General features: G+C 43.2%; 1 protein-coding gene across 2 annotated transcripts in view; it reads right to left on the bottom strand.

Annotated features, from left to right (window-relative positions):
* tiam1b (TIAM Rac1 associated GEF 1b) overlaps positions 1 to 14,315 on the bottom strand; it is a 46,271-nt gene that overhangs the window by 17,185 nt on the left and 14,771 nt on the right. For both annotated transcript variants that reach the window (XM_056373562.1, XM_056373563.1), the window contains exons 2-9: positions 7,592 to 7,683; positions 6,548 to 7,469; positions 5,083 to 5,539; positions 4,485 to 4,657; positions 4,005 to 4,229; positions 2,268 to 2,453; positions 666 to 812; positions 447 to 521 (exon numbers count right to left, since the gene is read on the bottom strand). In XM_056373562.1, coding sequence (XP_056229537.1) covers positions 447 to 521; positions 666 to 812; positions 2,268 to 2,453; positions 4,005 to 4,229; positions 4,485 to 4,657; positions 5,083 to 5,539; positions 6,548 to 7,459 — 2,175 coding nt within the window. In that variant the 5' untranslated portion in view covers positions 7,460 to 7,469; positions 7,592 to 7,683. The remainder of the gene's footprint in view (positions 1 to 446; positions 522 to 665; positions 813 to 2,267; positions 2,454 to 4,004; positions 4,230 to 4,484; positions 4,658 to 5,082; positions 5,540 to 6,547; positions 7,470 to 7,591; positions 7,684 to 14,315) is intronic.

Below are 14,315 nucleotides of genomic sequence, written 5' to 3'. Positions count from 1 at the left end.
TTATTCAGTCTGATACTACAGAGCAGATTCATTTTTACAATGTAAACATGTTTTGACTGCAAAGTTTGATTTGATTAAAATGATTGATAATTACACCTTTATGTTTTAATCACTCCCAAACTATAATCTCTGTCTCCAGTACTTCCCCATTTAAATGGCTACTATCAATAAACCCACAGAGCAGTTGCAATACTTTTTTTTCAAGGACCATAGTACATCACTGCACATTGCCTTTAAAGGAATGAAAGAAAAATTACAATTTCTAATATGCCTGAGTGGCCGTTATAGCTGAGACTCTGCTCTGCTGCTTATTCGGGATACATAGAGGGCTGATATTTCACTGACGTCAATGTTGGCTAAAGATTTCGTTGATTAAGTTCCCAGTCATGCTTGATCTACACCCCAATGTCAAACATCTGAACACAAAATGAATGACTCCTCCGTACCCTGTGTTCCTTAGCAGGATCAACATATATGCCATCTATGGGCTTTTTTAATGGCTCTTCACCATCAGCAAAGACCTGCAGAGACAAAGAGAAGATCAAGTGGTCACAACTCAAGCAGAATTGTGGGAGATAAATGCTTAAGGAAAATGCAAAAAGAGCAAAGCATTTCTTTTGACTGAAAAATGAACTGTCTGAAAGAGAATGGAAGACTTCACAGACCTGGTTGATAGTGGGATGGGCTTTTGTCTTTTTCTTTGAGGTAGTGTCCAGACCCCAGAGGGAGGAGAACCTGCTCTTGCGCTTGCTGCAGGAGCGAGACATGGCCTGTGTTCGCCGTCTCACTCCGGTCTCTGTGCGAGCTGCCACCTGCAAAAATGTAGCAGCTCAGTCGGGGCTCAAACACAGCAAATGAGACGGACTACAATCTGTTTGACCTCACGTCACATCACATTCTGCAAACATTGGTAAAATGGGGCCATACAAGGAAAAGCCAACAACAAAAAACTAAATCACAGGAACAAGAAAATTATGTTTAAACTGTGCAGAAAGTATAAGCACATATGACAAAAGGTATTATAAAAATAAGTTTTCCACGAAAAAAAAATGATCAAGGAGCATTTCACCAGGCCGTTGCTTTAAGAACTTGAGCATAACTAACTAACCTGGTTAAATAAAATGAGGAAAAGGGGTCACATGGGCCTTACTGTAATAAATACTTTACATCCAAATATAGAACTGTTGTGTCTATTTCACACATGAGCACTGGGCTCATGCAGATTTTTACACAACCTGGCGTTTCTAGGTTACTCATCTGTGAGGACGCAAAAGTGAAAGATGTTTTAAAAATTGTGCTGAAGCATTAAAGCTGCTCTCTGCATGTAGGAGCAAGCACGCTCTCAACTTAACCAAGACACTTATTTTGCTTTTCTTTCTTTTTTTTTCTTTTTTGATGAAACACATATTCATGGAAGTGGAGATGAGCGAATTACAGTGGAATAAAAGTGTAGGAAAGATAAAAATAAGAGCAGGACAGGTTAAAAGTGTCTTTTGTTAGATATCCCACCCTGCTATCTCGCAGCTCAAACACCCACTTGCTCTGCGGCACTGTGTTGGTGAAAAAAAAAAAAAAAAAGTACCTCACTGATCTGCAAACATGTCTATAAAAATCAAATAGATGTTTTCCTGTACTACAAGTGCTTTTAGCAGTGAAGTGCATAACCCTAGTGCAGCAGTGGGAGGCCAAAACTGAACCGAAATCTCCCAAACATGTGCCCTGCTCCAAAATAGTAGTCATTGTGGGAAAAAAGTGGTTTGACACACACACACACACACACACACACACACACACACACACACACACACACACACACACACACACACACACACACACACACACACACACACTTTAGTTTCTGGAATCAATTGCCCTGCCTGCAGAGTCACCAGGTGTACTAGATGGTGCCAATGTGTATTTTGAGGGAGATGTAGTATTTTACTCTGCTTACAGTGGAAGGAACTTCTATAAAAAGGACAACGTAGTGTTGAGAAAAGATCATCCTACACCAAAAGGTTACAGGTTTAATCCCTGCAACAGCTACAGTTTGAGTTGCTGAAGTATACTTGAGCTAGACATTGATCCCTCAAATAGTCAATGATTTCAAGTCTCATTCGTTAAGGCTCCAGCTAAATGCATAAAAATGTAAATACATGAAATCAAACCTAAGATGTTATATAAAAGCGTATCATCAGAACGCTTTATAAAAAAAACTGATTAAATAAGGGCATTTAATAAACATGAAGAAATAAAGAGGTGATATTTACCAGTGCGTGGAAGGAAGAGACTGAGAATATACCCAGTCGGCCCATTGCTAGCTTGGTGGGACGAGAGGCAAAGGCCAGGAGGCGTTTGGGGTTAGGCAGCTCTCCTCCCTGCAGGCTGGCCAGGTAGCACCTGAAGCGGAATAGATCCATGTGAAACTGCTCCAGGTTCTGCTCCCACAGGAAGATCTGCAGGGTGAGAGGGACACAAGAATTCATCCAATTAACTGTTCATCAAGGCTCTTGCTTGTCAACTTCGGACCAAGATTTCCCCCAGAAGCTCCGTTACCAGTTTGCTCAAAGTTTTGCCAATCTGTACCCTCTCTGCCTAATGGTTTGATGTTTACTGGGGCAGTAGAGCAGGACATTGTGATTATTCACTGGGGCGTCCCCTCCCAGTCACGGTCCTGCGCTGATGTTTCGAAGAGGCGGCCAGCGCCATGGCGGAGGGCTCTGTATCACTGCCAAGTAGCCCAGAGACAAGAAAGAGACAATACTGCACATTCCACTGGCAGATAGAGGCTGGGAGTGTTTCAGCTTTCTAAGGAGCAGGCCTATATCCATTCAGCTCAGCACAATGTGAAACCTGACACTGCCAAACAGAACCAGGCACTACCTAACTGACCAAACAAAGGCCATTTGATCTCCCTTCTCTGTAAACAGACCTATTAAAGACAATATGAGCTTTGCAATTAATTGAGAGAATGGCAGGTTATCCAGTGGTGCCAACTGCATACCATGTTTATACTAAACAAAAAGCAGTTTGGTGGCTGATAGGTGTGTAGCATCCGCAGCATCTGAGATCTGTTACTTAATCCCCTCATGCCCCCCCCCCTTTTTCTTTCTCCATCTTCTATTTCTTGCATTAGAACAACTTGGGGATGGATACTGATATTGAAATACTTAATCATGTGTGATACTACAGCCATGGATCAGGATGAGTGAAAAACATCTTAGGTACTACAGCAGTTTGCTACTTAAGTGTCAGTCACAAAAGTAGCAGGAGGTTGAGGACAAGAGCTTTTGTGTTGATGTGATACTCCATGAGTGCATCTGCTACTTTACTAAAATCAGAGACTGTCAAAGCTTGTCCGTTACCCTTTTATCATTCCTTCGTGGCTTTTTAAGTTGCTCATCAGCTCAGATAAGTTTTAAATGGGTAGATAGGTTGGTTTGCACTAAAACTAGGACTACATTGGAGAAAAATAGTCCCAATACCAGCTGTACTTTCATACTGTCCCATAAGTATGATCTAAACTAATCTGATCTAAACTGATCTGAATGCATTCTGGGTTTTTTTTCCACATTTGATGAAGCTGCTCTGCCCATTTTGTGTCTATTATATTTTATTTCAGTATTTGAAGTTATCCAGATACATCTAACGTTCTTAACAAATGTTGTTTATAGCCCTGAACTTCAAATTTAATGTTCGGACATTACTCTTTCAAAATAAATTGGTTTTTATAATGTTGAATTAGGAGCAGGAAGAGGAAAATGTGAATTTAGCCAGCAGTCGGACGGCAGTAAAATTTTAAAATGCTGTTAAATAGAGAAGTATATTAAAAGACGTTTCTTTTCTGTGACGTGATTTTCTAAGTTTGCTCGATATCTTGATATTCCCGGACGTCTTCAGAGAACCAGTCAAATTTGGAGACTCTTCCAATCAGGATAATACTTGTCAAAATCCCACACAATCACCTGACACGTGGGAACTCTGCGAGAAAGGAGAATAAAACCTACTTGATCCAGGATCGTCTTCCTCTTCTTGGTGTCGGTGACGGCAGACAGTTGCATGTCTCCCATCTTTTTCATCTTCTCGTCCATGTCGATCTTCTGCTCCAGCTTCTTGATCTCGGCGCGAAGCAGCCGCACCGTGTCCTCTCTGTGGTGCTGGCGGGCAACGGCGGTGGCACATGCTGAGTGGATGGCTGTGATCCAGTTCTCCAGCTCTGTCTGGCTGCAGGTCTGTGCCGGGGAACAACGAGACAAGCGAAGGTCAGAGGTTAAACACCTGCACATCAGCTCCTTGACATTCAAAATAAAAAGCTCTTCATTTGCTATTCCTGTTTCAATTCGCTGCTAATTATAAGAGCACATCAGAATTTCAAAGAGCATGAAAGGAGAGAAAACAGAGAACATATGGGTCAAGGTAATGTTTGCCCACGGGAGAGTGTTCACTCACTTAAAAATCAGATGACATTTAAGATTTAATTCTCTTACCTGGAACAGAAAAGCATCTCCCAGGGAGTTGCTAAGACAGAACACAAAGTCCTTTTTGGGATGCTCTGGTACAGCCTGGACAATACTGTTCTCTACCCAGATGGCATGTTTGGGAATACTGTTGTTGTCGATCCCTGAACGGCCATCAGTCTCATAGAAGAACAGAGTGCAACCTGGAAATGCACAACAATCTATTTATTTCTCGACAACACAGATGCTCGCTGGAGAGAATAACAATGATTCTGATTTTACTTTTTAAAGCCAGATCTGCTCAAGCAATTTAATTCTGCTCTCCAGTGGCCAACATTAAGAAGTGCAGCATGGCTGACTTGCCAGAAAAAGGGGGCACCATGATCATTACAGTACCGATTTGATTTCAAGTAAAAATGTAGTGATGGGGTTTGTATCATGCTTGAATTAAAGCCTGGTTTCATGAGCTCAGTTGAAGTAGATGACATTTGAAGTATTTCTTCATAAGTTACTATATGTCAGCAGAACCTAAACATCATTATAGCATGCAGTGTTGACTGAACCGTACTGACACTGAGATTATGGAATACGGTGTAAATGTTATGCACACATTAAGGGTATAACAAACCTTTCAGGGAAACCCAGTAACTCTTCCATTTGCGCCTCGTGGCCGACTCCACTTTCTTGTTCTTCTTATGTACGAGGAAGTTCTTGACGGCAAGCCTGCCAGCTTTGCGCACCATCCCCTGGGTGACACTGAGCAACGGGTCGGACTGGTAGGCGGAGCTCATAGTGCTCTGCTCATCACTTAAGGCGGACCCGGCTTCCTCCAGGCTCTCCGTCTGACAGGAGCTCATCTCCAGTTCCTGACGAAAGTTCTCGTACACACCCTGCACACACTCGCTGGCCCCGCCACCACTGCTGCTGCCGCTGTCGCTGCCGGCAAACATGCCCCTGCCGTGCGCCGAGCACACGGAGAAGGAGGCCGACATGGTCTTGTAGCGTCTGGACTGGTGCTCTGCTTCCACCGTCACCCCGTCGATGCCACTGTCCTCGTACTCGCTGCCCTCCCCGGCTGTGACATCCTGCGTCGTGGCAGAAGCACAAGACAGGTGAGACGGCATGGCAGCCACGTTTTCCTCATCACTAACAAGGTAGCCAGTCAACAACAGCTCCTACCCTGACTGACAACTAAACCATCCATCTCAGTGGCTTTATCCCGTATCTACAGAGACAGAGGCATTCCTGTAAAGCAAACATGTTGCAAAAAAACTGACTGCAGAGGCCTAACGAGAGTCCATGGGTTGCTTAATCCTGAAGCTCTCCTCAAAATTAATTACTCACTGCAAAGCGTCTAGTGCTGTGTGAGTGCAGCCTGCCCTCCCTGTGGCACCGCAGGGTCTGCCCTCTCCTACCCACATGGCCAAAGGCTCCTGGGAGATGAAGGGGGTTACACCGAGCTCAGTATCTCCATCTGGTCACATGACCCAATCATGCGCTCCAGAGCTCCATTCACCAGGGCTGACGGTACCCCGCAGTGACAGGGCCACCATACACGTTTTACTGTTACACTCTTCCACAGGCCTCCCCTCATTATCATAACAAAAGACTGAGGCATTTCAAACAGGGAGTGACTTTAAGCTCTACCCCCCCCACCCCTCCCGTCATCACAGTCTCCTCTCCTGAGAAAAACAACAGTTTCATCAGGAAACAACACATCGCTCCCCTGACACAAGATTTCTTTTTACACTTAATCTGTTTCAGCAGCTTATTATCTGTGAGTTGAATGCAGCAGAGGAAACGCTCAGATACAATGGGGGGGGTGGGGGTGAATGAAGGGTGCTGTCTTATTGGTGATGCCACCAGACTGCATTAAGATTCTGCACAGCTTTTCATACTCTGTGCACAAAAGGACCGTGACACCGCTTTAACAGTTCAGGACTGACATTTCACTAACGTAAGAGGATACCAAACAGATATGTCGTGTACATATTCACAGATGGACCATTTTCTATGAACTGCGCAACATTTTCATTTGTGCTAAATTAGTGTTGTGAAAGATCAGCGCGATGTGAAGACGCTCGACATCTTACCTGTATAGTCTGCGCCCTCCTGCCCTGCATACTGGCACACATGGCGGCCTGGTGGCTGCTCAGGCCTTCAGACAGGCAGTGGGAGCGCCGGCAGGGAAGAGTAAATGCACCGTAAGTGTTCCCATCCTCCTCTGATGGGGAGAGCATCTTATCATCCTCGCCCTCCCTGATAGCCCTGTTGGCATCGTGCCACTTGGCATAGCGGCCATGGGGTTGCCTGCGGGCAGGATTCTTCTGACTGTACAGCTCATCCAGGGAGTTTGCCCTGTCAGTGGAGTCTGTGGGGCTGCACTGCAGGTGGCCTTCGCAGTCAGTGAAGTCCCTCTCGTTGGCGGCGTCTATAATTTCCTCTGTGCTGGTCAGGTGCTCTTGGCTGAGGTCTGACAGGGAGAACTCCAGGCTGTCCTCCCGCCACATGTCTGCAGACTTAGACCTTTTCTTCTTGAAGCTGATGGTCTCCTTGGTGCCGTCCCGGGTTTTCTGGAGATACGTTACCTCGCCCGTGTACACGTCTTCGTCCTGCACCTCCTCTGCGGTGGGGCCAGGTAGGGTTATGTGCATTGTATTCATGTGCACTGAGGGATTAGCCAGGTCATTGTGAAAGGACACGGGCCGCAGATTCATGGCCACACGATCCACCCAAATGGGGCTTCCAAAGTCTGGGAGGATATTTGTCTCATTGAAGGGTTCCAGGCCATTGTCAGCCAGGGATTGTGGGATGCTGGGGGTGCTACTTGAGCGTGTGCTCGTCTCAGAGTTCCTGTGCTCTATTTTCCCTGATGAAGCATGTCGAGAGCGTCTGGACTGCTTGTTGGAGATGCGAAGAGACCGAGACATGTGCTTACGTGACAAATAGCCACGCTCGTTTCCGTAGAGGCCATGGTCCCCATTCTGGCTCTCGACATTTCCCATGATTCAGAGGCTGAACAGAAGAGGACATACAGCTTGAATTAAGTCCAAACCAATACAGGAACTTAATGTATCATTTATAATTGACACGTGTCAGATATGAAATGACAGATTTGTGTCTGTATGTCAGCCTACCTGCAAGGTCGTAATGATTTTTCTGGCATTTTGTTTGTCACTGGATCTTCAGACAGTTTGGTCCTTGAGCTGCTGGTACAATCCACAAACCTCTGAAAACAAAAGACATCCAGGTGAGAAATCATATAAAATTGTGCCAAGTGTGCCTCAAATGAAGTATATCATTTAATACTGGCTTGTATTTCAAGAAATCTGCACCTAAGAACGGATATGTAAACACTGTAATTTTTTATGCATCTGCTCGGGCTGTTATGTAATACTGAAAAAAAAGTTTTACAGAAAGTTAGAGTTGTTTGTTTTTTTGCCCAAGATCCCTATACAGATAGATTCACAGAGCGTGATCAGCTTGAATGTATAAGCAAGATACAGAGATCAGTCAAATTAAAGCAAGTTTCAGCATTCATCAACTGGATCTAAGATGAGAATTCAAGAAACAACCTCCCCGATACTGAGATGAAAAGATCACTGTGATCACTGTTTCAAGAGCGTATGGTGGACACGTCATATGCCTTCGTATTTAAATCACTTTGTTTCACCGATCAAAAATGAGCCTGTGATTGTACCAAGTGCTGCACAGAATTTCCCCTTAAAAAACCTGATGCTCATCGAGGAGTTGAAATAAGGAAAGCGAAACAGTGGGGCAATTGTAACTGGAACCTGGCTTATTGTGGTGCTGCTTCAGAAAACTATCCTAAAAAACAGCCAGTTTTGGTCAGCTCAGTGAACACCACCCTCAGTGTGACAGAGGAAGTGATCCACTCTGCCCCTTTCAACATGCACTGAGGCTGTGTGAAGTGGAGGGGATGTAATGACAATATGAACACCGTGACAGCCTGAGTGAACATGACTTATTCAGAGCTGAAGTGAACCATCCATGTAGTATTGTCTGTTCTCAGGCACTACCTCCTGCATTAGAGAGGACCGGTAGCAGGAGGGGAGGGGGCTCATAAGTTTTCACCATAATGCACATTTGGACTCCATCTACCTGCCCTTAGGCTGGATAGCCTGCTGCAAAAAAAAAAAAGAAAAAAAAGAAGAAAAGTCTTGTTCCATGCCTGGGACCATCAACAGATGGGACAGAAGATTAACTAACCACATTGTGGCTGTTGTTCCTCCTGATGTGCACTGCCCCTCCTTTCCGGACAGACCCTTTGGGGGGGTGGGGGGTGTGCAATGTTTTTGCGTGTGTCTCTGACGCCTTCTGCTGCTGCATGCACTCAGGCTTACTGTGAAGAGGGGCGTTACGTAAACCGGAGCTGACCCTGTTTTTTTTTCTACCTTATGTAGCTCCCTTTCCCCTCTTCTTTTTGCTCACTCATCACCCCTCACTGGTACTGCAATGCATAATGTTTGATGCTGATGGAAGTCCATTTATTTTTAATAAAACACCGCAGTTTATTGCCTGCTTCATTCAGTCCTATTGGGTAGAGGAAAATAAGAGAAAAGAAAAGGAGACTTGAAGCAGAACTATGAAATGCCACCGCCCTCATTACAGGAAACGAGATTCACAAAGCGACAAAATGCTCACACGCTCACAAAATGCTAGCACAGACATTACACTGAGGGCTACTTCCAGGCTTGTTTCATATGTCTAAGGTGAAAGTTCGATGCCGCTGCAGATGTCATCCCTCAAGAGAAACAAAATATCCAGCTTGATTTAGCTCTGATCATCACTCTGTGAAGCCTGCAAGGCTTCATAAAACTGTAAATACAATTAAATGAAGCCCTATCTTTCTGACGGCGCTCCTGGTCGGTATTTGTGGACAAAGTTTCTGCTATTTATAGGGGAGCTTTAATATGTTGCTGTACTGGATTCGCTAATGTTCTCAGTGGTTTCATATGATGAGAAATTAATTACACTGTTTCAAGCAGAGATGAGGGGCTTAAGTAGCAGAAGATGTGGTTACCTCCGTCAGTACTGTTAAGGTAACCCACTGTGCAGTGACCTTGGATTTTACAGTACAACCTCATTTGTTCAGGCCTGAAGTATGTGAACCACCTGGTCACCCAATCTGCCAAAACAAACAAAGATATTTTAAGAATTAAAATAGCTGGTTGCTTTGTCCTATTATTACTGTCCTTTCTGTCACAGGGGAAGTCCCATTTAGATTAAAAAAGGCTGCATCAAAGTCTAAGAAAACTCACTAGAGAGAGAGGAGGAAAAAGGTATTTGTATTAAAAAATAAATAAATGATAAAAACTCATAAGAGCAAAGTCAAATGAGGTTTCCAATGTGAGCAAGTCCACTATTTTCACATCAACACATTGACACGTCTAAATCGTAGCACAAACAGCTCCTTGTTCTGTCTGCCACACAGTCATTGTTAACCTGAACTTATAAAAAGAGACAACAGCTCTCTCTACAGTTTTGTAGTAGGATCCTGATGAATCAGCAAGCTTCTTTTGCCTCTTTCAAAGAGATAATAGAACAAAGATGCCCTCTAAACACAGAGGTTTCCACTGAAGCTTTTAAGATAGGGAAAACACAGATAGTTAAGAGACTGGTGTGAAGAGGCTCCTAAAAAATAAAAATGCACAAATGAACACAGTGACAAGAAAAGGTAAGTGAATTACCTCAATTTATGTATAAAATTTGTCTTAACATATGGTCAGATCTATATTAACTAATAACATACAACTCATTGTATTGTTCTTGTCCATACTGAACACATTATTCAACTATTCACAGTGTAGGTTGGCAAAAGTCTGAACCCCTCAGCTAATGGCATTAACAAACGCTAATTGGAGTCAGGAGTGTTTGGAAGGACTGAACTGTTTGGGAGGAACATGCAGCACTATGAATGGTGCAAAAAAAGGGCACTGCAACAACACACCAACATGAAAACACCATCTCAAAAGGTGAAGCACAGTGAAGGGAGCATCATGATTTGACACTGCTTTTCTGCCTCTGGGTCTCGACACTTCACCATCATTGAGGGGGAAATGAATTCCCAAGTGGCCCGAAGTGGGCGATGCAGTCGGACAGTGACCCTAAACATTAAATCCAAAGGTTCACTTACATTTCCCACCAGTACTGTGAATGCTTCAATAAAGACACAAAAGATTGTTATCAATTGTTTGTGTGTTACTAGCTTAAGTATATTGGGTTTTTCCATACTTGTGACATAGATGAAGATCAGACCACATTTTCCCACCAATTAGTACAGAAAACCAGATAATTCCAATGGGTTCACATACTTTTTATTACTACTGTATATGTTCATAATTTTGAAATACAGGGTTATTAAATTTTAATGCATTTGAGTCACCAGAATTTCTGAATGCAAGGTTTAAATGGCCTCTATTCCCTAACACTATATTCTTTAAAGCTGCAATGGTGCTAGTGCACAGAATCCATCATTAGCTCTTTACTAATACACGAGGAAGAAATACCAGGGTTGGAAAAGATAAAGCACCAAATCCCCCTGAACACTCAGTGGGTTCTTCTAGAAATACCTGCTAACACACATTACAAAGTCACTGCCTCCATCTCTGTCCTGTATCATCACTACCGTCCTTCATACACAAATACATAAATAAATAGAAATCAGCAATTAGACTAGAAAAATGCTGCCTGCAATTTGGCAGCGTGACAGAACGAGGACCCGAATAAGTGGGTCACCTCTCGTTTTCAGCGGGCTGCATGGGAGCGCTGGACAGCAGCACTCGGAGGATTCATCTGTTACAAGCCCTTAATGAAATACATAACCACAGGAGACTCCAGCCACCCACAGACCAGACAAGAAGAACTGTTTTGTTGTGACTCAAGATCAGCAACACAAAAGCTTCAGGGAAAAGCACATAAATTCACAATGGCTAATTCTACTTGGGGAACTTGTAAACAGTCAAAACATGAAAAGCATCAAGCTGCTTCTGAGTGAGTGGCTGATGGGCAAACATCCAATTCATAAAATCCATAAAATCCAGCTCTCGTGTCAAAAACAAATAGGGTATAGAGCTTTCATTTTATTGTCACAGCAGGGCGTGTTACATAGTAAAATAGTAATATTAAGATTTTTATTCAAAATTCTGCAGAGCTGTCATCTACCCCATCAGCTGTCAGACGTAGGCTTATAAAATCATGAGTTACTGGTAGAGACGGGGTGATATTTCCTCTGATCTCATGATGTTACAATCTGGAATGGAAAAATTATATTTGAAGAACTTTTAGGGTTTTTTTTTTTCTGTCCCCAGGGGAAAAAGTCTGGATTCATGGTGAAGAAAGACTTCACAAAATATTATTTAGAACTTATCATTAATATGCATGACAGTATAGAAACATAAATGTCACACATTCTGATTTATGCCAGAACCAGCCTATTTCACAACAGTTTCAATGATATCCGACACTGTTTTGGGAGAGGGGCTTTCATATTTCCATTCCCTGTGCTGTGGGATTTTGTCATCCCTGAAATATGTGACAGGTAGATTTAAGGTCGTTTTTGTTATTAAAGACCACTTAAAAGCTCAGCTTATATTTGACAAATACTTGGGCCTGTTGGAACAGGAACAAGGGAAAACTGCCCCGACTCCCACCTGCTCTTCTTCTCCTTTACATCCCTAAGGACAAAAATGTCAAGTTGTTTGTATTGTTTGAGGAAATGATGAAAATTCCTGCACCATGGCCACAATCTGACTTTCAAAAAAGGTGGAACTCACTGACAGTGTCAAAACACCTGGGTGTACATCCCTGTAATCATGAGCTTCATGTAAAAAAACGAAATACAATCTTGTAGTGCGCCAGACAAATCTGAGGATGACAGAAGATTCTGTTGCATAACTCACTGAAATCAGATACAGGCAAAATGAGCTTACAATCCGATTCCGACTCTATATCTTACTCTGACTCTTGCAAACGCAATCCTGTTATTTAGCTTAACTACACTGGTGAAAGGCAAGTATGCACTGGGCCGACTAGTTACAAGCTCCAACACAAAACCCTGTAATCTGAACACTCCTCTAGAGATAATAACAGTTAACAAGTAGTTGCGTGGAGGAGGGGGAGCAGGAGAAGGGGGGGGGGGGGGGGGGTTTAACATCTGAAAGACTGCACTCAAGACAACTCACATTTCCCCACTGATATAGAGTCATATGCTTCTGTGGAAATGGAAGTACCAAACAGTGATCTCCTGTTCTCATGACTCATTTTCTGCTCCTGAGCGTGCTCCACTGAGGCCAGGGGGAAATTTTGCATCAGCAAAGCTTGCATCCTCTTTCAAATGTTTCATGGCGGTGAGAGGCATCCGTGCCGGAGTAGCATTTATTTGGGATGTTGATGAACAAAACAAGTACTTCCTCCAGTCTTCGCTTAATAGCTCAAAGGAAAACTATCTAGCACTGTCATGTAGCCAAAGAGTATTTTTCTGACTGGGATCTGTAGCCCTAGAAACTCTGAATAGCAAACAGCTGGAAAAGGGGGCTTTCAGTGATAATGAAAGCAGCTTGACTTGTCTTGGAATAGCTTTGTGCCAAGTCGTGGCACAGAATGTATCATGAAGCAATGGGGCTAGCCAGCATTTGGCTCATCCAGCTAAGATTAACTAACAGCCTTAGTCAAAATGTATCCGTAGAGAGTGGAAAAACTGAGCAGGTAAAGTGATTAGTCTGATTAATTCTATTGCCATTGCTAATATCTGCCATTTTCAACAACAATTGTATTTACGTAGAGTAGCAGGTGAAGTAACACTGCACAAAAAAATATTAATAATTTTGAACAGATAGAAACCAAAAAAAAAACAACAAACCAGTAAGTTATTTTCATCTGCTGCAAAATTCATTTCATGCTTCTGAGGACAGTGGCAAATGGTTTTGCTGTGCGTGACCTCTCTGGCCCCGTCATGAGAGGCTCAGGTGGTGGTGTGTTATGGGACACTGTTAATGTAGGACAGCAGCCTTTTAGATGGATGCCAGTACATATCAAGCAGAATAATGGCTGTACAGTACAGCTGGTATGGCAGCAACCAGTGGTAAACATAAATACTGTGGGTAGACTGGCAATTTGACTTTGACTTTTGAGCACAAAAAGGTAGATTGTTATGCAAATTGATGCTTTTTGTCTGTGGACATTGCACACTAAGCTAAGTAGGGCACCTATTGTTTGTGACAGCTAATATTGTGGAAGAGTTTTGTGAGTAAGTTCCCTTATTTTTTCAAAACTGAAATGGGTATCATTTGAGATATTCTGAGGAGCTAAGTAGTCTTTAGTTATGAGGATTGGTTCACTGAGTTACCATGCCTTTGCAGAGAGAAAGTTACCCTGTTTGCCCTCATCAAACTGTGTTTCTATTTAACTAATGAGCACTTCTGTGAGGCACACACAGGCCTGACCAGTGTAACCTAATTTAGTGTTTATTTTTTGGCATTGGCACTTGCTGGCATTGCACTGTTGCTATAAACAAAATAATTCAAGAGTCAAACGTCACAAACTTTTTTTCCATGCTCATCCAAATTTTAGTAAACAAGAGTCTAGAAGCCTCGGTTGTGTGAGAGATACAAATATCATCGCCTTATAAATGTAATTCTAAAAGTGAACTCATTTTGCAGGCTCTGATCTTGGAGCCTGTGGTTGAGCAGCAGCTGCTGGTGTTTAGCCTGGTGGCACCTTTGTCCCTGCAAGTGTTTTCTCTAGGGCAGCGTTGTGTGCAGAGGTCACTGCTTCTGCTGGGGTTGTAAAGCCGTGAGGGGTTTGTGTACAGCAGATGCTGCGGGGTTTGTTTGGGTTAAT

Source organism: Seriola aureovittata, chromosome 4, assembly GCF_021018895.1.
Source record: "Seriola aureovittata isolate HTS-2021-v1 ecotype China chromosome 4, ASM2101889v1, whole genome shotgun sequence".
Classification (NCBI taxonomy): domain Eukaryota; kingdom Metazoa; phylum Chordata; class Actinopteri; order Carangiformes; family Carangidae; genus Seriola; species Seriola aureovittata.
The sequence above is the reverse complement of the archived record's forward strand: the minus strand, read 5'-3'. Positions and strand labels throughout refer to the sequence as shown.